This window comes from Lasiodiplodia theobromae (assembly GCF_012971845.1).
Source record: "Lasiodiplodia theobromae strain AM2As chromosome Unknown scaffold_5, whole genome shotgun sequence".
NCBI lineage: Eukaryota > Fungi > Ascomycota > Dothideomycetes > Botryosphaeriales > Botryosphaeriaceae > Lasiodiplodia > Lasiodiplodia theobromae.
Genome location: NW_023336541.1, coordinates 675,034 through 698,393, shown reverse-complemented (window position 1 = coordinate 698,393; position 23,360 = coordinate 675,034). Strand labels below are relative to the sequence as shown.

Genomic DNA, 23,360 nt, shown 5'->3' with positions numbered 1-23,360 from the left:
ATGCTGCCAGTGGATCTGCCGCACCGCAGGCGCCAGGGATGCCCCATGCTTGGTCAATGGGTGATCGCTTTTATTTTTTGGCGGGGCTGCGTCGTCAAGCCGCCGCAGCGGCGAGCTTGCACGTGCGGGGTGATGCCGTCACGCGAGGCTGGATGACTCGGCACCCGTCGTCGCCTCAGGCCGCAACGGCTCGCGCTCCGCCGGCGGGGCGTCGTGGCCTCCGACCTCCGCGGCCTTGGCACCTAGGGCTCCGGAAAAACGTCGGCGATGCCGCAGCATTACTGGACACTTCACCGTCCACAGCAGTAGGCACGCATTGCACTTCTGGCGAAGCTCAAGCTGGCCGGGTGCCGAACCACGAAACACCCTCGACGCCAGCTCTCCTTTCCGCCCTCTTCTCCTCGCCGTCGCTCTCTACCTCTCGCCACCAAATCATTGGCGCTGCGCGACTTCCTCTGCCTTGCGTGAAGCTGCGGCTTCTCCCTGAACGCCCAACATGTCGTCCCCGAACATGCTCACCAAGGCACGTTGCGCGTCGCATTCGCCTCCCCAACACCTGTGCTGACCGCTTTGCAGTTCGAGTCTAAGTCGTCTAGGGCGAAAGGCATTGCCTTCCACCCCAAGCGGTGCGCCTCCCCACCTCGTCCCGCCGTCCCGCCCTCCACTGACACCTCGCAGGCCATGGATCCTCGTCTCCCTGCACTCGTCCACAATTCAGCTCTGGGACTACCGCATGGGCACCCTCATCGACCGCTTCGAAGAGCACGATGGCCCCGTCCGCGGCATCGACTTCCACAAGACCCAGCCTCTGTTCGTCTCAGGAGGAGACGACTACAAGATCAAGGTGTGGTCGTATCAGACGCGCCGCTGCCTCTTCACCCTCAACGGCCACTTGGACTACGTGCGCACCGTCTTCTTCCACCACGAGCTCCCGTGGATCCTGTCCAGCTCCGATGACCAGACCATCAGGATATGGAACTGGCAGAACCGCTCTCTCAGTACGTCGCCATTGCGCTCGAGACACGTAATTGTGAGACTGACAAACTCCCCCCAGTCTGCACCATGACCGGCCACAACCACTACACGATGTGCGCGCAGTTCCACCCCAAGGAAGACCTCGTCGTCTCCGCCTCGCTCGACCAGTCCGTGCGCGTCTGGGATATTTCTGGACTCCGCAAGAAGCACTCCGCGCCGACCTCGATGACCTTCGAAGACCAGATGGCACGCGCCAATGCGAACCAGGCTGACATGTTTGGTAACACGGACGCCGTCGTCAAGTTTGTGCTGGAGGGCCACGACCGCGGCGTCAACTGGGTTGCGTTCCACCCCACGCTTCCATTGATCGTCTCCGCCGGCGACGACAGACTGGTCAAGCTGTGGAGAATGAGTGAGACCAAGGCCTGGGAAGTGGACACCTGCCGGGGGCACTTCCAGAACGTGTCTGCTTGCTTGTTCCACCCCCACCAAGACCTCATTCTTTCTGTTGGAGAAGATAAGAGCCTCCGCACGTGGGTAAGTAAAAGTGCTGTAGAGACTATACGTGAGAATTCGAAATTAATTAAGTTTAATAGGACCTCAATAAAAGAACTAGTGTAGGGTCTTTTAAGAGGGAAAACGACCGTTTCTGGGTAATCGCGGCTCATCCGGAGATCAACTTGTTCGCTGCTGGCCACGATAACGGTGTGATGGTGTTCAAGCTCGAGCGTGAAAGGCCTGCCTCCGCAGTCTACCAGAACCAGCTCTTCTACATTACCAAGGAGAAGCATGTGCGCTCCTACGATTTCGCCAAGAACATCGAATCGCCGTCTATGCTGTCGTTGAAGAAGCTAGGCAGCCCGTGGGTGCCTCCGAGAACTCTGTCCTACAATCCCGCCGAACGCGCAATCCTGGTTACTTCACCCGCGGACGGAGGTTGCTACGAGCTCATCAGCCTGCCCCGTGATGCTAGCGGAGCCGTCGAGCCGACGGATACCAAGCGTGGACCCGGCAACTCTGCGGTTTTCGTTGCTCGCAACAGGTTTGCCGTCTTCAACCAGGGCAACCAACAGATCGACATCAAGGATCTGTCCAACTCCACGACCAAGACGATCAAGCCTCCTCACGGCACCACAGATATATACTTCGGTGGAACGGGTTGCTTATTGCTCATCACGCCCACGTCCGTGGTCCTCTATGACATTCAGCAGAAGAAGAACCTTGCCGAACTCGCTGTCAATGGCGTCAAGTACGTCATTTGGTCCAACGACGGTCTTCACGCTGCGCTCCTGAGCAAGCACAACGTTACGATTGTCACGAAGAATCTCGAGCAGGTGTCTACTCTGCACGAGACCATCAGGATCAAGAGCGCTACGTGGGACGATGCGGGCGTCCTTCTCTACTCCACATTGAACCACATTAAGTACACGCTCATGAACGGCGACAACGGTATTGTCCGCACTCTGGAGCACACTGTCTACCTCGTCAGGGTGAAGGGCCGCAGCGTCTACTGCTTGGACCGCTCTGCGAAGCCTAAGATCCTCCAGATTGACCCGACCGAATACCGCTTCAAGCTCGCTCTCATCAAGCGCAACTACGACGAGATGCTCAACATCATCAAGACCTCCAGCCTTGTCGGTCAGAGCATCATCGCCTACCTGCAGAAGAAGGGCTACCCGGAGATTGCGCTCCAGTTCGTCCAGGACCCGCAGACTAGGTTCGAGCTCGCAATCGAGTGCGGCAATCTCGACGTGGCGGTCGAGATGGCCAAGCAGCTCGACAGGCCCAAGCTGTGGAGCCGTCTCAGTGCCGAGGCTCTCGCCCACGGAAACCACAAGGTTGTTGAGATGACCTACCAGAAGCTGCGCACATTCGACAAGCTCTCCTTCTTGTACCTCTCAACTGGCGACAAGGAGAAGCTTACTCGCATGGCCAAGATTGCGGAGCACCGCGGTGACATGACTTCCCGATTCCAGAACGCAGTCTACCTCGGCGACGTCGAGAGCCGGATCGAGATGTTCAAGGAAATCGACCAATGTAAGCACACCTGGTATGAGGTTTGTATTCGATGGGACTGATTGCGTTTTAGACCCCCTGGCGTACATGCTGGCCAAGTCGAATGGCTTGGAGGAGGAGTGCCAAAACATTCTCGAGGCCAGCGGCTTGACCGAGGATCAAATTTCCCTTCCGGAGATCGGTCAGCCCTTGGCTCCTCCCAAGCCCGTCGTTCCCACTTACACCGCCAACTGGCCCGTTAAGAGCTCTGGCACTTCTGTCTTCGAGAAGGCGTTGATGGGCGAGGAGTTGGATGCGGACGAGTTGGCGCCCGCGACTAACGGCTATGGCGACGAGGATCTCATAGAGACCGAAGACGCCGCGCGCGATGGTGGCTTCGAGGATGCCGAGGAGGACGAGGATGCGGCTGGCTGGGACATGGGAGGCGACGATGACATCGAGGTCGAAGACGATTTCGTCAATGTGGAGAGCGTCGAGGCCGGTGCTGGCAGCAGCGAGGCTGACCTGTGGACGAGGAATTCCCCGATTGCTGCCGATCACGTTGCCGGCGGTTCGTTCGAGAGCGCGATGCAGCTTCTCAACAGGCAAGTCGGCGCGGTCAACTTCAAGCCGATCGAGTGGAGATTCCAGGAGATCTACCAGGCCTCAAGGACGTTCTTGCCCGCAAGCGTTGGCCTGCCTCCGCTCGTGAACTACGTCCGGAGGACGATCGACGAGACTGACTCAAGGAAAGTCCTGCCTATCATCCCTCGTGACCTGGAATCCATCACTGCTACTGAGCTCGCCGCCGGCAAGAACGCGATGCGCACCAACAAGCTGGAAGACGGTGTCGTGACCTGGAAGAAGATCCTGCATTTGATGCTGCTCAATGCCGTCACTACCCAGGCCGAAGTTGCAGAGGCCAAGAGGCTCATCGCGACCGCCGGCCAATACACACTAGCCATGAGCATCGAGCTCGAGCGCCGTCGCCTGACCAACAACAGTCAGGACATTTCGGCTCTGGAGGAGGACACAAGAAAACGGGCGTTCGAGCTGGCTGCCTACTTCACAGTACCGGAGCTCGAGCCAGCACACAAGGCACTGGCCCTCTTTGCCGCGATGAACTTCTCCCACAAGAACAAGCAACACAACAGCGCGTTATCATTCGCTAACACCCTGCTGGACCGCGGCTCAACGAACGCCAAGTTCAAGGAGAGCGCACGCAAGATCAAGACGGTGTGCGAGCGCAACCCCAACGACGCAGTCGAAATCGATTTCGACACGTTCGCCGACTTCGAGATTTGCGCGGCAAGCTACACTCCTATCTACACCGGCTCGCCCAGCGTCGCTTGCCAGTACTGCGGCGTGAAGTACCAGGCCAAGTTCAAGGGCACCGTTTGCAAGGTCTGCGAGGTTTGCCAGCTCGGTGCACCGGCGAGCGGCTTGAGGCTGTGCTTGTGAAGTGGGATGTGAAGGGAAGGAGGATTCGGTACAAAAAGAGTAATGGAGGTGGGGGGATTTTTTTTATTGAGTGGACGATGGTCTTGAAATGACGCAATGACTCTGAATGCGCTGCACATGTTTGCGGGTGTTGGAGCCGTAGTTTGTGTGTGTGCACGCTGTGTAGGTGGGGAGAGAGAGGGTCTATCTCGTGGTAGAAAGATAGGATTCTTGTTTTCTTTTTATCAACACTTGCTTTTCTACTCTTGCATCCAGCGTATGAGACACAAAATTTTAGGATTGCTGTGCTGAAGATGAGATTTCTTACCCGCTCTTGTGGTTCTGGGATGACTGCTTTGGAATTTCGAGGGCACAGCTAATGTCTATCTCTTCTCGCGGCGTCCTCCCAGGCCGCCTTCCGGATCACTTCTTTAGAGCTCTCCACTTTCCTGCCATACGGCCTTTGCAGAACCAATTGAGTATTACCATGATGATAAATCTTTTCGTCGATAAAATATGCTCCCATAAGCGCCCTGGGAAGTGGGCTAGGAGGTGGTCAGGAAGGACGCTGCAAGAGACGACATCCGTCATGATTGTGGTATGATAACGGTTTTAAGGAAGTGTGCTATAGTTGTAGGCCAGATGAGGGCATATTTCATAGATCACCTCGCTTCATTGCAACCTAAAAGATATTCTTTGTCAAAGATCCTGTGGAATTATGACACTGAGACAATTTGAAGGCTACAAACCTATGAATCTATACATAAGAAATTGGTACTCGGAAATTTTATTTGCATCTATGAAAAAGCTTATATCTTACAAACATCTATCTAAAGTGCATTGAATTTTAAATTAAGCTCGTGGTGTTAAGATGTGATGTGGAAAGCCGTGGACTTTTGTCAGGTCACTGTACATTATCAGGGACTCTCCGCAGGCATCGCACATGGGTATGCAAAGCCACTCGCCGAAACCAACGATATCGGTGACGTCGGAATATCCCGTCATCAGCATGCACTGAAACCAGTGCAACGTACTTTTTCTGGTTCGACAGATAGTTATTGCCAGAAGAAGAGGCGAGTGATAATCTCTTGAGATCTTGTATTAGACTTGAGCACATGAGCACTCAAGAAGAAATATATACACCATTAATGACGGGAGGATTCTAGCAACGGCATATACCGCCAGATACTGCCTCTCCTTAACAAGTAGCACAAAAACCACGCTATTTTTCACCATTGATCGCAAAGAGCATGCCATGAGGTGACATGAAAAAAAAATCAAAGTATTCGATTCTCCCCTGCGAAGGTTTGCAAACCGCCCCAAACTACTGCAACTCCTTCGCTAACCAAACTTCATCATGGTCTCGCCAACACCTCCATCAATTTCCGGCGAGCCCAGGAAACGCTCCATAGCCTCCGCTACCACGGTCAATTTCTAGCGCTCCCCAGCAAACACATGATCAAATTGCCTAAACTCCACGCGCCATACCCGATGCTACAAAAGTGCAAATTCATCCGAGAGCAGACCCAAGCCTCACATTCACAGCATCATCCGTGGCATCTCAGGCGATGTGCCGAGAGATGAGGCGGGGAGCGTACGGGATGTGGTCTTCGTGGTGGTGTGAGGACGAATGATGATGGTGGTGCGGTTGACCCAGGTGGTGCGTGTGGCTAGTGTCGTCGGAGGAGTAGCCGGAAGAGGAGTCGGAGTGAGGGTGGTCGTCGATGTTGCGCAGGCACATCATAGCGCCGATGATGATTATGAAGGCCCTGATACAGGACGGCTCGGACATGGCGGTGTGAAGGGTGGATTCAGGTGAGAGCTTTCTGCTACGTTCTGCCGTCAGCTTTGGAAAGCGTCGGCGGGTGGTTTCCCTTACTGGAGGTGGGGAATGGAGATCGCCAGAGCGCATAGACCGTGGTGTCACTTGCAGATGTAGGAATGAAGAGGTTCAGGTTGCGTCGTCGCCCAGGTCGAGCTCGTCCCAGGTAGCAGGCGTAACGCTTTCCGTACTTGGACCTGCAGCACCAGGTAGCTCATTCCTTAACGGGCTGACATTCTGTAGCGCACGTGCTGTCCTTCTCGCACGAGAAGGCGAGGCCCGTTTGGCTGCTCCACGACGTGCTCGCTTGCTCGGAGACCGCTCTTTAGCTGGGGACAGCTTCCGCTTGGGGCTCTGCCGTGGACTTGGCGGATCGCTTCCGTCTTCGGTGATGAAGGTGAAATCGCCGACTCGAGGCGGGCTCGGGGATGTCACGAAAACGCGCTGGCCTTGCGTGCCGTCGTCTTCTCCAGGCTTCAGCCCGCCCCCGCGGCTCGTATACGCTGTCGGTTTGACTTTGTCTTTCTCCCCGAGCCGGGTTTTGACGGCACTCAACTTCTCGAGGAAACTCGCCTGACGTCTCTGTGCGCGTGTGGCATACTCTGGGACCGGGAATTTGACGACCTCTATATTGCCTGGATTCTCGATGGGTGCGAAGGAGTGGGCATTGGGAGCTGACTGGGATTTCTCTACCCTGCTCGGACCGGACCTAGGCCTTAACTTTGCCGCGGAAGCAACGAGACGTGTTGAGCTTGCTCCAAGCAGGTCAAAAGTACCGAGCTTGCGTAGCGGCTCGGCCACCCGGTCTTCCCGGTCTTCCGGCGGGGGCGCCTTCGTGAAGAGAAGGTCTGTGCCGATCGTCGATGCCCACTGACAGGTGTATATTTGGCCCTGGTACGATACGATGGGATTGTCGTCGTGGAGCCCCACAATTTGAATGCGATCGTGCTCTTCTGGCTCGGGCGTTGGTTCCTTGTGCGGGGTAGCGTTTTTTTCTGCTGGTTCGGGGGTGTCTTCTTGCTGAGACGCCTGCTGCCCGTCCTTGTCCGTCTCGTCGTCGGCGGCAAAAATGTCGTGTTCCAGGCGGACGAAGCCCTTCTTGGACTGCATAGGCGCGATGCGCGACGTGAGATCGAGCGTCACGAAGAAATCCTGCAATCGACATGTCAGGAGCCAGCGTGGCTGCAAAATGTTTCTGGAGCCAAACCTGAGTCTCTGTCGTGCTGTACTCGTACTCCCATTCGTCGGAATCGGCGCCATTCTGCGCAGTCGCCATGGCGGACGTCGGGGTTGCGAAGCGAGCGCGGAGCGTGGTTTACGGTATGGCAGGATCGTGGGCAGGTCGGTAGGCAAGAGAAGAGGCGGACTTGTGGCTGTCACTCATCATGCGCGGTTGTCACGGCGAAAGGCAGCGCAGTCGGAAAATTTACGGCGGGGATCTCGATGCGCAGATGCACTTTAGATGGGAGCACCGCGTGAGAAGCGCCCGTTGAGCGACGATGCGCGGGCTGCGGTCGCTCTCACAGCTGCAACCGCAACGCAGGTACGCGCTACGCTGGATGGATTCGGCGAGGCGTGAGGGTGGATCGGGACGCGTGGTGGTCGTAAGTCGCGACAAGCTACGACCAAGCGGCGCCGATCTGTGGCTAAGCGGAGGGCGAGCGCGGGCCAGAGCCGCAAGCCGGCGTGACGTAGTACGGGGAGTGTAGGGCTGATCCGTTCCATCCGCCAGTGTGAGCTTGCGGATGCTCGCGGCTGTCCTCCCACCTTCCGTCAGCCCCGCGCCGCGGCCAATCGCCCCCGCAGTGCCGATAAGCAGCGACTGCGTCCAGCCCACGCCGTCCGAAGAAGTGCCAGCGCTGCGCTGGTTGATGCGTCATCATCCATTCGCCTCCCAGTGCGGCGTCCGTCCCGTTCTCCCCCTCCCGCCATCACGTCGGCTGCCTGCCTTAAGTCCGCCGCTTCTCACCTTACGGCCCACTCACACTGCGGCGTGCTGGCCATGCTTGTTGCCGATCTTCCGACGCCTTCCATAAGCATCACCACTGGTCCCATCGGCTTCCGTTAGATCCACCTCCGAGCTGCTAATCGTCGTCCGGCATCTTCGGACGCCCGAGAAGCATCACGCCAAGTCCAGCCCGCTTACCTCACACGAGTAAAACAGCCCATCCTCTCTTGCACCATCCGTCCAGAAACGGCTAACACCCGCGTGTCTCCTCTCTTAGTGCCCGTGCTATCAAATCACGGCGGTCAGGCACCGCTCGTACTTCATCATGCGGCGCCGCAGGTCCTTCCTCTCGGTCCTCACTCTTCCGCCGCCCTCCACTCGTTCAGCCCCCAGCCGGTAGCCAGCTCTACCGCGTCTTTTGTCGATATCCCCACGCCTCTGGTAGACGTTCCGCAACAGACTGCGAGCACCAAAGAGCTCGTAGACACCACTGAAACCCAAATGAAGCGGGGCAAACGCATTTCCGTTGCACTTGCCTCGACCTTCCTCAGCCTCTTCACTGTCTCTCAGGTCTACCAACATACCCACGAGCAGGGCGGCTCTGAGGGATTGGAGGAAGCCGAATGGATCGCCAGCTCGCGGTCGTGGATCGACAGGAAGACCTGCCAGTGGTTTGGTTTCTGCGGCATATCGCATCTGGACCGCTCCAAATGGGTGAGCAAGTCTTACAGGAAGGCCGGTGACGGAGCTCAGGAAGCTCTCACCGACGACCATATCTTTGATTTCAGCGAGTTCTGGACGAGCGGCAAGTCGAGGCCCGAAGATTGGTCCAATGATGAGCGCGCTCTCCGAGAGATACCCCAATACGTGCTGAATCACGCACCGTTGATGCACCTGTTCTCTGGTGAAAAGTTTTGGCCGTGTGACATCGCCGACCACCTCATTCACACAACACCGCACCTCAATTACACTCCGATTCAGGCCAAATCGGACCACCCAAATCTTACCAACCTCGACGAACTCAATGAGTTCGGCTACTCTGTGTATCTTCAGAGCGATGACAACGTCGAGGAACGCCCAGCGTGGCTTGGTGGCGAAGCCAATGTTCCCACAAAGTCAGCTGGAGATTATGAAGACGACGACTGGGAGTCCGACCCAGATGAGGACGGTTACCTCACGGATGAGGAGGATATTTCATGGTACGAAGCTGGCATCGGTGACTTCAAGGAGAAGGGCGGCGAACGTCCTGATCCCACGTCCCCTCACGACGCTACGCCCACAGATACGCCCGAGGGAGAAGAGGTCGTCTATGAAGACGGATACGAAGCACCGGTCTACCGTGAACCTCGCATGGTTCGACGCACGTTGGACTGGTCTGCAGGAAAAAAGCACGGCAGTCCCGGTGGCCGCAGCGACGCTCCCGCCGTTTTGATTGTGATTGACAAAGGGGACGGTATCATCGACGCGTTTTGGTTCTATTTTTACAGCTACAATCTCGGCAATGTTGTGCTCAACGTGCGCTTCGGAAACCATGTTGGTGATTGGGAGCACAGTGTTGTGCGCTTCCAACACGGAAAGCCGAAGGCGGTGTTCTTTAGTGAGCACAGCTTTGGCGAGGCGTACGCTTGGGACGCGGTTGAGAAGATTGGCAAAAGAGTAAGTTATCATTTAATCATCACTTTGCCTTAATTGGTGCTAATTGTTCAACAGCCTGTCGGCTACATTGCGACTGGCACTCATGCCATGTACGCCACCCCGGGCACCCACTCCTACATCCTGCCTTGGGGTCTTCTCCATGACATCACCGACCGTGGCCCGCTTTGGGACCCGGTGTTGAATGTCCACAGTTATACCTACGACTATCAAAATGACACTCTGAGGTCATCCACGAGGACGCCGCACGCGCCAGTCGAGTGGTTTTACTTCATGGGCCATTGGGGTGATAAGTTCTACCCTCTCTCTGACCCTCGTCAATACCGTTTTGCGGGCCAGTACCACTATGTCAATGGCCCATATGGGCCGAGATTCAAGAATCTAGGCCGGAAGAAGGTCTGCCAGGGGAACGGAGATTGTATAATCAAAGAATTCCTCGCCGCAGCCCGTGCGAAGAGGTGGACAGGCGCTGGTGAGGGGGAGGATATCAGTCCTGAGGATGCCGCTCGGTTTGGCCTGAACTAAGAGCCTATTCTGGGGTGGCAGTAAGGAAGAGTTTGAAGGAGGAGGATTTGGATGACTACGGATACGAGACACGCACTTTGTCATTCCCTGCGCAGATACCATAAACGCTCTTTTGAATATCTTGGAGAATTGGGTTTCGGAACGGTTGGAGTTGGAGTAGGCGGATTTATGGGTCACGTTTCGTTGCTTCTTGAAGATGTCTGCGGAGTTTCGAAAGATGACTCTGTCAACAGATTTTCTTCCGCTCAGGAGGATCCGGCGCTACAAGGAAGCGGATGGTTCCTCTGCTTTTTTCTGTATCAAGCAAGCATGTCTTGCAAACTTGTCAACATGACCTGAGACTACAAAACGTTACAGAACTAGACACCAATAAATTTCTATCATGAAGAATGACCTGTAGGAAGCGATGTTTCGATGTGCAGACACTAAGACTGTTGGGCATGCCGTATTGTCTGGTTGCTACGTCCGTTGTCACGTCCGCTGATACTTAGGTTCGTCTTTATTACTTTGATTGGTATGAAGTGCATATAAAAATATCATATCATCACCTTATCCAAGACAACGCAACGTCTAATGAGATGCTAGTGGACGTGCCATTGGACACCCAAAAATATGGTCACGCACTGATTTTGCCACTCGAGGCTTGAGGCGCTCTTTATATTTATCTTAACGTGGCGGCTATTGCAATTTTCACGAAGAAAAATCCCGTGGTGTAGTCGCTAGCGCATGGCGGATCAATATACACAGCACTACTATAGCTGAAAGTCTAGACAAGGCGGCAAGGCAAAAGGATTTTGGCTAGCGTACCGGTTCCGTCATCCACGGTAGCGAATGCCAACCAGCGGAAGCGGTACCGAACGTCTCCGACGTTTATATCTACTCTGGCTCGGCTATTAGCGTGCAAGAAGGCTAGATCAACCCAAGCATGAAGTGTAACTACGTATGTATGTCTCATCAGCATGCGGGGAAGAGAATATGTCGCGCATCCAGCCACCGTCAGAATCGTTCTCATTCGCCTCTCTCTGATTACCTTAAGGCACAGAAAGCAGAGGCGGTCAGGAACATGGATTTGGAGGCGTTCTCTTCCCCTCGCTTGGCTGACGCAAGAAAGCTTGACAATTGCGGAGAGAGGGTGTTGCGATGTCGCTCGGGCAGAAGTGCGGCGACACAGCGCGTGGGAAATCGGATGATGTCAGATTCTTCTTTACCTTTGCAGGTTTTGAGATTGAGCATGACTGGTGTCGACGGGAGATAAACGTCTGTTCTTTCCGCATTGGACGCATTCGCTGCGAGATGACGGTTCCCGTTAAATTCCGAGGCCGGGTATGAGAGTGGCATCTCGGGAAGCTATCAATGGGCAGATAAGGCCAGTCTAAAGATAGTAGGGGGATGAGTCGGAAGCGACCTGACATGTGCTTATTGTCTCTGATTTCCAACGCCCCGGATTCTAGAAGACGCAAACATCTGGCGTGCATGGGCATGAGTCAGCCCGGCGCAGGCTGCATTGCATCTTCCCGGGTAGCAGATTGCGTGAGCAAGATGCAGAAGCCCGGCATGTCTCCGAGAAACCTTCGAAGGCAGGGGGCCAGGTTCGGCGAGTAATCGATGACGGGAAAGACGTGCCGCCGAATTAGGTAATTGATAGAGGCGGGATGGCAATGCTGGCGGATTTGCGAGCCGGACTTATTGAGAAATCAGTATTTTTCGGCGCCACTGGATTTTTGCGTCCACGAGGCCACCGAGCTCCACCTGCTGGCGGCGAGGGCGGTGATGGCGGGCGTTGAGCAGCGCGGCAATAAGGCAGCCTGTCCGCTTTCGGCGGCCGATGCTTAGCTCGCGCTGCTCCGTGCCGACGACTGCGAAGCTCCGCGGCGAAACGAAGGCAAGGAGGAGCGGCGCACGCGACACTGTCTGGGCGAAACTGTCTCAAAACGCTGCGCTGGCAGGCTCCAACCCCCTTGGGCGGACCCTGAGGTCCTGATGCCATCAGCCCTATTAGCACGAGTCGAGCGCAATGGCCTCCGGGGTTCAGGCCGCGGGCGCGCGTGCCCTCCTGCTTCCCTTTTCCCTCGCGTGCTATGTGGTCGTGAGAGATTCGCCCGCTCACACCACGGCACCCGTGTCATTTTCGTGCGACGCGGCAGTGGGGCGCTGTTCTATGTAAGGGAGGTTGCGAAGTCTGGAAAGCCCCTGGAGATGGCGGGATGCGCGCTGGAAATGCGGGGTAGAGGTGCGATAGGGCGGGAGCGGTACAGTAGCAGCTGCAGCGCGCGCCCGTTGTGGGAGCTGGCGGCGACGGACTGCGCTGGTGTTGCTTGGGGCGCCGGCGACAAGCAGGCGGGCGGAACGCTCGCGCTGAGGTACGTACTCTGGGGGTGAGAGTCATACATATGCCGACGGCGACGTCGGAGAGATGGTTGATCGGGCCGTCGAGGATTGCGCACGTCCGGGCCAGCCATTTGGGCGCAGCTCGGCCTTATCGTCATCATTATCTGCTAGGGAGGCCAGCGACACGTCCAGCTAGCTGCATATCACGCTGACCTTCCCGCCGCCGCCTGCCTTCCTTCTCAACCATCCCAGAGACCCTGAACCTGAGCCCTTCCAACTTGCGACGAAACGCGACCGCACGTCTGCTCTCCTGCGCCCCGCGCGCGCGCCCGTCCTTTGTCCCACCAAGATCGACACTTCATCCCGCCGGACCTAGTGTTGCTAGCGCCGAGCTGTGCTGCAGGCAAGCTCCCACGTAGAGGTCACCAGATACGCCCTGCTCTCACCATCCTCTCGAGATCGTTTCAGCTCTCGTTCGTCCTCTGCCAACCTCAGCCCCATCTGCATCCGCATTGGGCCCGGAGGCGCCTCAGCCTTACTCATCCTCCTGCTCATCTGTGCAACATCCCGGTCCGCCTCCGATTCCGCTGCCTGTACCACTATCACGCAACATTCCTTCGCCTAGTCCTCATCTATCCCCCCTCAACACCTAACCTCCTACTACGCGACCACCCTTTTCGCTTCAGTCCACCTGTCTCGCCACCACTGCGCCCTTTCTACCCTCCGCTGTCCCATGGCCTTCCAGCAGCCGCAGCGGCCGCGGCCCGCTCGCCCTCTTTCCTTCTCCCAGCCCGCGCAGCAACAACCCGTAGAGCCGGGCCCCGTATCGCCGCGCCGCAAGCACTCCATCGTCGAGTCCGAGGAATGGGTCCTCTTCTCGCCCTCCGTTGACGGTCGCACCCATACTACCTCGACCTCGCGCACCCCCCGCACCGTTGGCATCTCGCAGCTGAGTGACTTTGGCTCCCTCGACACGGCCGCGAGATCCGAGGGCTACGACGAGCGCGACGAGGATGACAACCTGACGTGCCAGGGCACAGACCCTGACGATGACGCCGAGACCGAGGAGCTGGACAGCTTGGACGACGGCTTGCACGCCTTCCACGAACCGTCGCTGAGTGCCCAACAGCTCGGGGAGAGCAGCCAAACGGTGTTCCCTACACACGACGGCCTCGGCACGTTCCCGTCGACCAGTGCAGCGGTGCAGGAGCAGCTATGGCAATTCGAGAGATATAACGCCAGCCCCAGGAAGACCAAGGTGGCAAGACGGAGGTCCAGCGTCCAGAGAAGGTTAGACGCGCTTGAAGAGACGGAAACGCACGAGCACGATGAGAAGAAGGAGCGCATTGAGCGGTGGCGCCTCGAGCAGAGCCGCGCCCTGTTGGAGGAGATAGAAAGAGAGACTAGGAGACGGAGACGGATGAGTCGCGCCACCATCGCGAGGTCGACTGCTGGCAGCACTATCGCAGAGAGCAGCAGGCCTGCCACCGAAGCCGAAGAACCGCACGCAGCTGATGCCTCGCAGCTCGGCACCTCCCCCGCAGACTCCTCGGACGGCGAGTCCTTCTGGCAGCGCTTCACCCGCCGCGTCATCCGCGACCTCATGGGTATCGACGAGAACCTTCTTTCCGTCATCCTGGGTGAATCGTTGCCGGCAGAGGCCACTTCAACGACGTTCGGTCCGAATTCGAAGGACGTCCTGGCTGCGGCGGCATCTGAATCGGCAAATCACTCGTCTGCCCACGATTCCTGGGAGCAGCGGTTGCTCGAGCGGATATCACGAGAGCTCGGTGTTCTGGTCAACCAGCTTTCCGAACACCCCGGCGCCTTCTCTACCTACCTTCGGACCCAAGAAACTCCGGCTTACGCTGGCCTTTCGACATCGGCCGACAGCACAGCTACCCGACGACTGAGCGTTCCCCCCACCGCCTCCTCCAGTGCTACCCCCGACGCCGCCCAGTCCCAATCCATGTCTAATATCAACTTTGCGCCTACCGTTCCTCCCCAACCATCCTACAGTGAGGCCTCTCTCTGGGGCATCGAAGAGGAGCCCGAGCCGGCACCTGCTGCACTGGCCGCGTCCATCCAGTCCCAGCGCGAGCGCGAGTACTGGGAACGTGACCTCGACGTGAAGATGGTGTTCAACTTCCTCAAGGAGCGATTCTCCTCCAGACCGACGTCGCCGGTCAACGGGAGCTCCTCCAACCGCAGAGACAGTGCGGATCCCTTTCAGCCGAAAAGCGCCGACAGCTCCGCCGGCAGTCAGGAGCGCGCGGCCTTGATCCGCCAGCACCACCCGCTCGTTAGCCGCAACCTGCCAACGTCGTCTGCCCAGGCGCACTCGGAGCAGCTCGCGTCGTCGTCACGGCCGGCACCCAACGCCGCCGCGACGACGACCATCACCGTCCCCGTGCCCGTGCCCGTGCCCGTGAGCAGAGCGAACCTGCAGCGCTCCCGTCTGAGCAACAGGAACGCCGGGTCCAGCTGCGCGAGCCAGAGCACCCGCCGGAGCAAGCGCAGCGGAAGCAGCAGGAACTACTGGGACCTCGGCGGTAGCGTCGGAAGCGGGCCCGCTGGCGCGCCCGGTGCCGCTACCTGGGGCGAGGTCTAAGCCCCGAAATGAGAGAGGAAGAGTAGACGAAGATCTCTATTATGGCGATGATGTGTATCTCGCCTTTTTTGTTTTGCGCGCGAGAGCGATACCTTTAGACGGGATGGATGAGCATGGAATGTCTCACCTCCCTTAGAGCAATGACCGGTGGACATGTAGGATTTTTTGTTTCATTTCACCATTATTTCAGGCGCGAGGATCAACTACCCTTACTGCATAGACGTACGGCCAAGCGGGATATTACTATTTACTCATATTTTCTTTTTCCTACAATGGATCGTTGGACGGATTTTGGCTTTTCGGATATCCCACTCTTAACATTGCTTATTCTTTGCTGCCTTCTTCGTTTTGCATGTGTTGCGGATTCAGAGACCTCGTTCAGATGCTTTTTTTTTGGTGCAATGTTTCCGTGGCAGGTTGTTGGATACCATTTGTTCTTGTCCCGATGTTGCTACAAGTAGAAGCAGACATGCATTGACGTTTCTTTTTCTTTCCTTTTTTGAGATACCAAGAGGGGCTCAACTCCCCTCGCCACTAATTCCACAACCGCGTCGCGTGGATTTACCACTCGCGATGGATTTTCTAATATCTGATTTTTTACCGTCCCCAACCTGCTCTCTCTCTCTCCAGATGCTTCGGCGTAGCGGGAGTCCTAGCTTTTTTGCCCCGCGGACTGTCTCACTGAGTCTCAGGTCGCGTGGCTGGACCGAGCGCCACCTTCTCACCACTCCGCATCCTGTTTGCGCCGTTAGCGTCATCGATCACGCCGCCGTAGACTAGCTTTGGGTCTGGGCGTTTCGTTGGATAGCAACGGATCCTTGTTCTATGTCTTTAATTTTTCTCTTGAGCAGGTTTCATGTCTTCGAGGCTGTGGTGGCTATTCCCTGAGAAGAAATGGCGGCAGCAATGACAACACCTAGGGTTTGGGATTGATTGTAGATGTTCTAGGTCGGTGTTGGTCTCTGTACCACCTCTCCTTTTCTTCTTTTTCCTTGAGACTGTTCCTTTTCGGTTGCGTACATCGCATCTTGGGTGCTGACTTCCACAATAATGCTGAACAAACAACTCTAGACGCCCTGAGCGAGATCTCAATCAATCTCTTATCACTCTTCTCTTTCTTGTTTTTCCCCCACTTTCCCCTCTCGGTCGGCGCCTTCAATGGTGAAATCTTGGCGCAGGAACCGGATTGGATGACGTTTGCATGACTCTGTGACCGCCACCAACATGTTTTGATCATCAAACGAAGACACGCGGGGTCTGACTGCTCGTCTCATTGGATGCGGATAATGCACACTAGAATTGGCCCGAGCGCGTCCGGCATGCCCTTCCGAGGAGCCAGTGATCTGCCACAGCCTTTGTCAAAAGCATTTCCTTGCAGGGAAAGGGCATAGAGGCGTACGGGTAGTCTAGTTGCGCTCCCTCTCCTCTGGGCCTTTTCTGAGAGGTCGGTTCGCTTATAATTGTGACAAATCGGGGTAGTTGAAGCTATCGTCCGGATGCTTTTGTTCTAATATCTTTTATACATTTACGTCCGGATGAACGCTTCAGCTACCCCGATTTGTCACAATTGTAAGCGAACCGACCTTATACAGGTTGTCTTCTCGGAATTACTTGCCTATCCGAAGTGAGATATCAGTCACTCGCTGATTAAGTCACTTAAACGACTCTCTTTAGAAGTATGTCTGATGTTAGAAGAATCGGTCACCAGCTCAAGGACAAACCTAATACTAATCGTAATCTCGTAACCGCCTCGTCGCCTTCGCCCGTTCGAACCTCACACGGATTAGAAAAAAAAATGGCAAAAAACCTGCGCCTGCCCATCCGAGCCGTAGCTCGGCGGACGGAGGGCTCTATGGCCCTCTTGGCAGGGAAAAACCCCCAAGCTTGCCCAAGGCTTCATTGGGATTTTTATTGTGGATAGGCAGCTGCTCTTTGTTTTTGTCCTTTTCTCTTTTCGACCTATCACAAGTGAAGTTAGCCTATTCTTCAGTTTAAATGGTAACTAGAGTAGTTACCATTCTGCCACGAAACCGTGGCAGTGCCCTGTGGGCGAAAGGGAAAGCTGACCTGTCAATTTATATACGTCATACAGCCTCGAATCCCTCCGCCGAGTAATTGCCTCTACGTAATAGCATATTCTCCCGGTCACTCCCCCTCCCCGTAATGCCGCACTCACCACCTGTCCGCGCCACACTCCAGTTTCCTCCATCCGAACTCCTACCAGTTGACTCCTAAACATATTCCCACATCTTCCTCCATCCTAACCTTCTATTTGCCTTTGCCACGACTCTAGCGTTGCGATTTCGGGCGCTGAATCCCTCGATCGCTTGTGCTTGGCATTAAGCCTCTGGAAGGCGTCTCTCGTGACTTCAGCGGCATGGGTGGCGTTAGATACGTGTTGCAGCGCCAACCTTCGCACTTTAGTTTGCCATTGAGGCTCGTCGAGGTTGGCCGGAGTCTGGTTCTCCGGAGTCTCGGGTCGTTCCGGTTCCTCGTCTTCGGAGTCGTCCTGGGTGAACGCCGATGCGATGTCCTTGAGGTAGACTACCTCGGAGCTTATAGAAATAATGTTTCCTAGCCTCCTCGACTTATCCACTTCCTTTTCAGCCATAGTTTTTGCTCGGTCAGCGGTCAAGTTCCCTTTTGATGAGATGGGTTGTTGTTTCGTCGACTTGCGGCAGCGTCTGTCCCCCGTGAATCCGGATCCACGCCTCCAGATTGTCCCTTGCTCCGAACAGTGGTAGGGCGCCTATTATGGCTACCCGGTGGGTTTCCAGGACGTCGTCACCGTAGGCAAGCCGTCGAGGTTGTGGCGGTAGTAAAATGCACGCCATAAATTTCGCTGGGTGTTCCTACGGTGGCGGCGTTGATGAGATGAAGCAAAGGATTAGATAGAGGGCAAAAAATAAGGAATATATGTTTTTCTTTCCTCGGATGATTTTAAGTCATCGAAAGGCTTCGTTGGCACAGTCGCCTTGTCGTGGAGTTGTTACAACGGCTGCGAAGGTGTTGAGGGTCGATGCGGTCGACAACACTGTACTAGCCGACAATACATTTGAAGTCAGAATACATTTTGGCGATATTTAAATGTGAGGCTCGAGTATGCTGTCCCCTTGTCGTTCTGCAGTATTAATTGGGTGTGCCGAAAATAATTAAGAGGTAAATAGACTCATCCTCCATCGAGACCAGGCTGATTTATTGGCAACTATTTATTGATATTTACTTAGAAAGCATGCCGATGTTTGTCTCCTGAAATATTGAAATTTAAGTCTGCTTTTTAACCACCTTCATTAGAACGGGCAATTCAGTCTCACGTCCCCTTTGAGCAGACCTCCTTCCGTGGTTTTGGCATACCATAGGGAAATTTGTTGCTGCCGCCCACTTACTGCTAATCTTTCGTAAAGGCAATTGCCGATATAAATCTTATCGGATCATGTTGTTATATCTTGAGTCTTAAAGGATCAATGGACCTACCACAGATTCTTCGATACCCTTGCCATGGCAGGCGTGATGAAGTCTCTACAAACAAAAAATGACCACTCTCACCAACACAAACCTACAACGCAATATAACGCAGGAAAGCGCCACACACTACCACAAGACAAGCAAGGCCGGGAATGGAACAGGAAACTCAGTGTATTTGAAATTCTTTCCACACTCGGAAGAGAAACACCAAACGCCCAGAAATGCAGCTTCTTTGCATCATCGAAAAACTATATAATACCACCCCCTCGTAGCCCATCACCTTCTTTTGATCGTGAAATCGAACTTTTTTGGTTCCACTCTTTGGACGAAATTCCCAGGCCTCAACTCCAAAAAGACAAATCAAACACAACCCAGAACCTCCAACAGTGTGAGAGACTAAGCCTCACCAATGTTGAACTTCATCTTCACGCCCATCGACGCAAGCTCCACGTCCAGGTAACGCAGCACTCCAGGAATAGCGACGACCGAGACGTTTTCGCCACCGGTAAACCTCATGCCCTGGCCATCCTCCCAGACCTCACTCTTCGGTTCCCACCCCTCGGCCGGCTTGGCGCAGCGCCTGCACCTGGTGATGTTGCCACCACGCTTGCCGCGGCCGTAGCCGTTCACCGTCGGCGCGGTGCTGAGGAAGGAGCCGCACTCGCGACAGACCCAAGCGCGAGTATAATCCGAGCAATTCATAAGACGGTCCTGGAGCAAGTGGGCGGTTCCGTGGGCGAGCAGGGCGTCACGCTCCATCTCTCCGATACGGATACCACCACCCTTCTTACGACCCTTGATGGGCTGGCCGGTGAGCGCGTTGTTGGGACCGGTGGTACGAACCTGGTACTTGTCGTTGACCATGTGACGCAGACGCTGGTAGTAGACGACGCCGATGTAGATGTCGGCGTGGAGCTCCTCGCCAGTGATGCCCGAGTACATGGGTTCGTTTCCGTAGTAGTTGTAGCCCGCCTTTGCGAGCTGCTCGCCAAAGTAGTCCACTGCAGTGTTGCGCTCATCGAAACGGAAGGGCGTACTGTCCTGCGCGAGACCGTGCAGCGCACCGGCCTTACCGGCCAGCGACTCCACAAACATGCCGATGGTCATACGGGAAGGGAAAGCGTGAGGGTTGATGATCGTGTCAGGCTGTATTCCCGATTCCGTAAATGGCATGTCGATGCCCGGCCACTTCTGAGACATGACACCCTTCTGTCCGTGACGTGAGGAGAACTTGTCACCAATCACCGGACTTCTGCTTATGCGGATCGTCAAGCTGATGGCCTGGAGCGGCTCATTTCCAGTCTCCGATCCAATGAGACGGACCTGCTCGACGAAGCCGGTCTCATCATCCTTGTACTTTTCGAAGTGAGTTTGGCCGTCCTTGTTGATGTACTCTCCTCTTGCGGCATCGTAAGTCACGTGATGGTATGCGCAGAGGACATCGCCCTTTTGCAGCAGGGTACCAATGTGCGGCAAGCCGTCGTCGTCGAGCTTGAGACGCCACTCTGCCTTGATGAGACCGTCAGGGGCAAACCCGAAGAGTTTTGACACTTTCTTGGTTCCTTTCGTCCTGGAGCTTTCGTTGAGTTCAATCTTCTTCGTCTTGTAGACTGTACCGTGGCCATATCCTCTTTCGTGCGAGGACTTGTTCATGATGAAACCGTCGTCCATGTCATAGCCCACGTAACTGATGACGGCAACGACACCATTCATGCCGTTGGGGAAATTATCGAAACCGTATTCGTTGTACAGAGGCGGACGGGCAATTGGCGTCTGACCGGTTTGCAGCCGGTAGGATTTGTTGTCGGTTCGATATGCAATCGCCGAACCGGCTGTACCCATCGTTTGCTTCGCCATTTGACATTGGTACCTTCCGGGAGGTTAGCAATCAGCCGGGCAGACACACGGGGGGACGAGGAGCGCTTACATGTTACGAGGGGACTGATTGTAGTCGGAGTACGGGGTTTGCGCCGCCAGCACACTCAAGATATTTGTAGGGTCGAATTCAACGTGCGTAGAGTCACCTGAGACAATTTCGGGCTCGGTGCAGGCGATGGACATGTAGGGCTGCTCGAAGGGACCGACGTAGTCGAGGCTATCCAGAGGAAGATACTTGACAGGTCTGTACATCCTAGCGGGCTGACTGAACATGTAGATACCGGGATACTGGCCACCGTTTGTGTTCGGGATGTAACCCAACTCAAGCTCCTTGGGGACGTTGTGAGTGCCCTCGACCTTCCAGTAACGAAGCGTGTCGTGGATGACCTTGGCCTGCTTGGGCGAGCAGTAACCGAGAACCCGGCCATCGAGCTGGACCACCACGCTGTCCTCGAGCTGTGCCGATGGAACGTTTGAAACTCCAAGTTGAGCAACAAGGCTAGGGATGCTTGTCACATCCAGTTGTGACGTACTGATCTTGCATACGCGTGCTAAGTGGTTGAGGAGGCCGCATGGGGACCCATCTAGGGTCCGTTTAGTAGATCGAACCAGATGGTGAGGAGAAAGACTGCCTACCTGGCGTGTGAACAGGGCATAAAAACCCCCATGACTCTGCTCTCAATTTCCTTGTAGTCGTAGTGCGTAGTTCTGCGAAAAAGGCGCCTCTGTGGACCATATGGAAATGGCTGAGGAATGTTCAAAGTGTGTCAGAAGGTGGTGTTGAGGTCTGCGGGGGTGGGTGAGACTTATCTGAAAAAGTTGATTTTTTCGGCGACAACGGTGTAGCCTGAAGTCTGCTGCAGATCTAGACCACTGGAGCTGACCAAGTTGCCAGTTGAGAGGAAATACTCCATAGCGTTGCCGATATTTTCGTTGGTTCTCCTTACAATCTTTGGCAGGAAGTCCTTCTCGAACTCCGGGTCAGTGAACGTTAGCCGGGTGTTCCTGCACCATTCCGACGCAACTACGCGGATCGACATCAGCCAGTCCTCAATCTTCTCCTTGATGATCATGCCGTAAAGAAAGCCTCCGAGAAGAATCTCCTGGTTTGAGACAGCATCAGGGTCGTCAACTGCGCATTCTCCTTCGACAAGTGCGTAGAGCTTCCTGATCATGAAGAGCAAGAGCTTGAACTTGCTCCTGTCATCGTTCTCCGTTACATCGAACGATCCCAGATGGGGCAGGACGATTCTCCGCAAGAACTCGGTACCCGCGTCTTCGTCGCTCGTATCATCTGGAACCCCCAAAACAACCCTGAACTTGCTGCCAAGGTATGCTCGAGTCTTGGCCTTGCTGTGGATGCCGTACGCCTTGTATGTCCGGAGAAGCAGTTCAACGCGGTCAGTGACGAACTGCTTGTCTGCCAGGCCCTTGGAGCCAGCAGCGCCGACAAGTCCCTCGAAAATTTCGCGGTCGTTGGTGTCGACAAGCGCCTTCAGGATCATGGTGACCGGGATGAGGTACTCATTCTTACGCCACGAGAAACGGAAAGTGACGTTTCCGTCGCTGAGGTAGTGGAGGACGTTGGTTTGCGAAGTTTGATCGGGGCGGACGGAGCGAAGTTGGATACCGAACTTTGTGTACGACTGGCCGCGGTTCTTGAAGGAGGGACGAATGATGGCCATGGGGAAGTTCCTCCTGCCGACGATGAGCATACGGATGAGCTTCTCGTTGCCGTTTACGATGAAATATCCTCCCAACTCTTCAGTCTCCTCCTTCGCGCAGACGAGCTCAGAAGGAGTCAGGCCCTCGAGGTGACATTTGTTTGTCTGCGCATGCGTCAGCTAGACGAGTTGGTGGTAATCGGTATTCTCTCGCAACTCACCCTGAGCATGATGGGCACCTGCCCAAGCTCGCGGACTGAAGATTGCCATTCGCCGGAGTTGATGCGCCACTCCAATCGCGCGCGCATCTTTCCTCTGTATGTGGCATGCCTCTCACGGCACTCCGAGGGCAGGATTCTCCGGTCGTTCAAAGCAATCTTGTTGCTTGTGGGGAGGACGGCTTTCTCGAGGTAAATGTCGCGAACGCGCACGCTGAGACGATTGCGGGGACCGACGGTGGTGCTGTCGCCATCGAGGAAAGTCTTGATGCCAATGTCTTTGAGACCATTCTCCAGCAGGCCGTTCTTCGCAAAAATGGCATTGAAAGAGTGGGTGTGCGGCTCGATGGCTGCGGCGAGGGTCGGGAAGGCGGTGTGGTCGGTTGGGGGGTTCTGGAAGAGATTGTGACGGCGCACCGTGTCGTACTCGTTGTCCCAGGCGGTGTCGGTCTTCGCCCGTCTGCTGGAGTGCGAGGGCGCCATGGTTTGGCTGGCGAGGCAAACGGTGCTGAGCGCTGATTGATTGCTCCGTGTCCCCGCAGAAAATTTGGGCGGGCAGTGTCGAGGCTACTGCAGGGCGCGGACTCGCATCACACTCTGCGGGGGCAGCACAAAAGCAAGGTTGCCGCGAGGCTTGGGCGGGAGAGATAGTATTGGGAGTGCTCAGAAAAAATGTCGTAGAGCGAGCGCTCGGACCGGGCTGGCGCGCTGCACCTCTGCCCGACGGGCGTCGGCAGGGATTGGACTCGCCGCGCTACCGCCCGCCCGAAGCGGCCTAGCAGATCGGCTTCCCGCAAGAAGACTCCCAGGCGCTGCACCACCTCTCTCGTGCACATGC

At 55.6% G+C, this 23,360-nt stretch overlaps 7 protein-coding genes across 7 annotated transcripts; 3 read left to right on the top strand and 4 right to left on the bottom strand.

Moving 5' to 3' along the window:
- Positions 1-496: 496 nt before the first annotated feature.
- On the top strand, positions 497-4,431 carry LTHEOB_2056 (Coatomer subunit; the record flags this gene model as incomplete). The annotated part of the gene is made up of 6 exons (XM_035510826.1): positions 497-501; positions 597-626; positions 679-998; positions 1,055-1,512; positions 1,572-3,012; positions 3,065-4,431. 6 exons carry the CDS (start codon positions 497-499, stop codon positions 4,429-4,431), a joined length of 3,621 nt encoding a protein of 1,206 aa, XP_035364996.1.
- Positions 4,432-5,971: 1,540 nt separating this feature from the next.
- LTHEOB_2055 (Transcription factor TFIIIC Tau55-related protein) lies at positions 5,972-6,202 on the bottom strand (the record flags this gene model as incomplete). Its single annotated transcript, XM_035510825.1, has 1 exon — positions 5,972-6,202. The coding sequence occupies one exon, from the start codon at positions 6,200-6,202 to the stop codon at positions 5,972-5,974; it is 231 nt and encodes a 76-aa protein (XP_035364995.1).
- Positions 6,203-6,361: 159 nt separating this feature from the next.
- Positions 6,362-7,508, bottom strand: LTHEOB_2054 (Transcription factor TFIIIC tau55-related protein; the record flags this gene model as incomplete). Its single annotated transcript, XM_035510824.1, has 2 exons — positions 6,362-7,384; positions 7,440-7,508. 2 exons carry the CDS (start codon positions 7,506-7,508, stop codon positions 6,362-6,364), a joined length of 1,092 nt encoding a protein of 363 aa, XP_035364994.1.
- Positions 7,509-8,681: 1,173 nt separating this feature from the next.
- LTHEOB_2053 (Vacuolar protein sorting-associated protein 62) lies at positions 8,682-10,358 on the top strand (the record flags this gene model as incomplete). Its single annotated transcript, XM_035510823.1, has 2 exons — positions 8,682-9,836; positions 9,891-10,358. 2 exons carry the CDS (start codon positions 8,682-8,684, stop codon positions 10,356-10,358), a joined length of 1,623 nt encoding a protein of 540 aa, XP_035364993.1.
- A 3,061-nt stretch (positions 10,359-13,419) lies between these two features.
- On the top strand, positions 13,420-15,297 carry LTHEOB_2052 (uncharacterized protein; the record flags this gene model as incomplete). The annotated part of the gene is made up of 1 exon (XM_035510822.1): positions 13,420-15,297. The coding sequence occupies one exon, from the start codon at positions 13,420-13,422 to the stop codon at positions 15,295-15,297; it is 1,878 nt and encodes a 625-aa protein (XP_035364992.1).
- A 2,260-nt stretch (positions 15,298-17,557) lies between these two features.
- Positions 17,558-17,908, bottom strand: LTHEOB_2051 (Laminin subunit beta-4-like; the record flags this gene model as incomplete). Its single annotated transcript, XM_035510821.1, has 1 exon — positions 17,558-17,908. One exon carries the CDS (start codon positions 17,906-17,908, stop codon positions 17,558-17,560), a length of 351 nt encoding a protein of 116 aa, XP_035364991.1.
- Positions 17,909-19,158: 1,250 nt separating this feature from the next.
- LTHEOB_2050 (DNA-directed RNA polymerase i subunit Rpa2) lies at positions 19,159-23,005 on the bottom strand (the record flags this gene model as incomplete). The annotated part of the gene is made up of 4 exons (XM_035510820.1): positions 19,159-20,632; positions 20,690-21,096; positions 21,525-22,469; positions 22,526-23,005. 4 exons carry the CDS (start codon positions 23,003-23,005, stop codon positions 19,159-19,161), a joined length of 3,306 nt encoding a protein of 1,101 aa, XP_035364990.1.
- Positions 23,006-23,360: the final 355 nt, after the last annotated feature.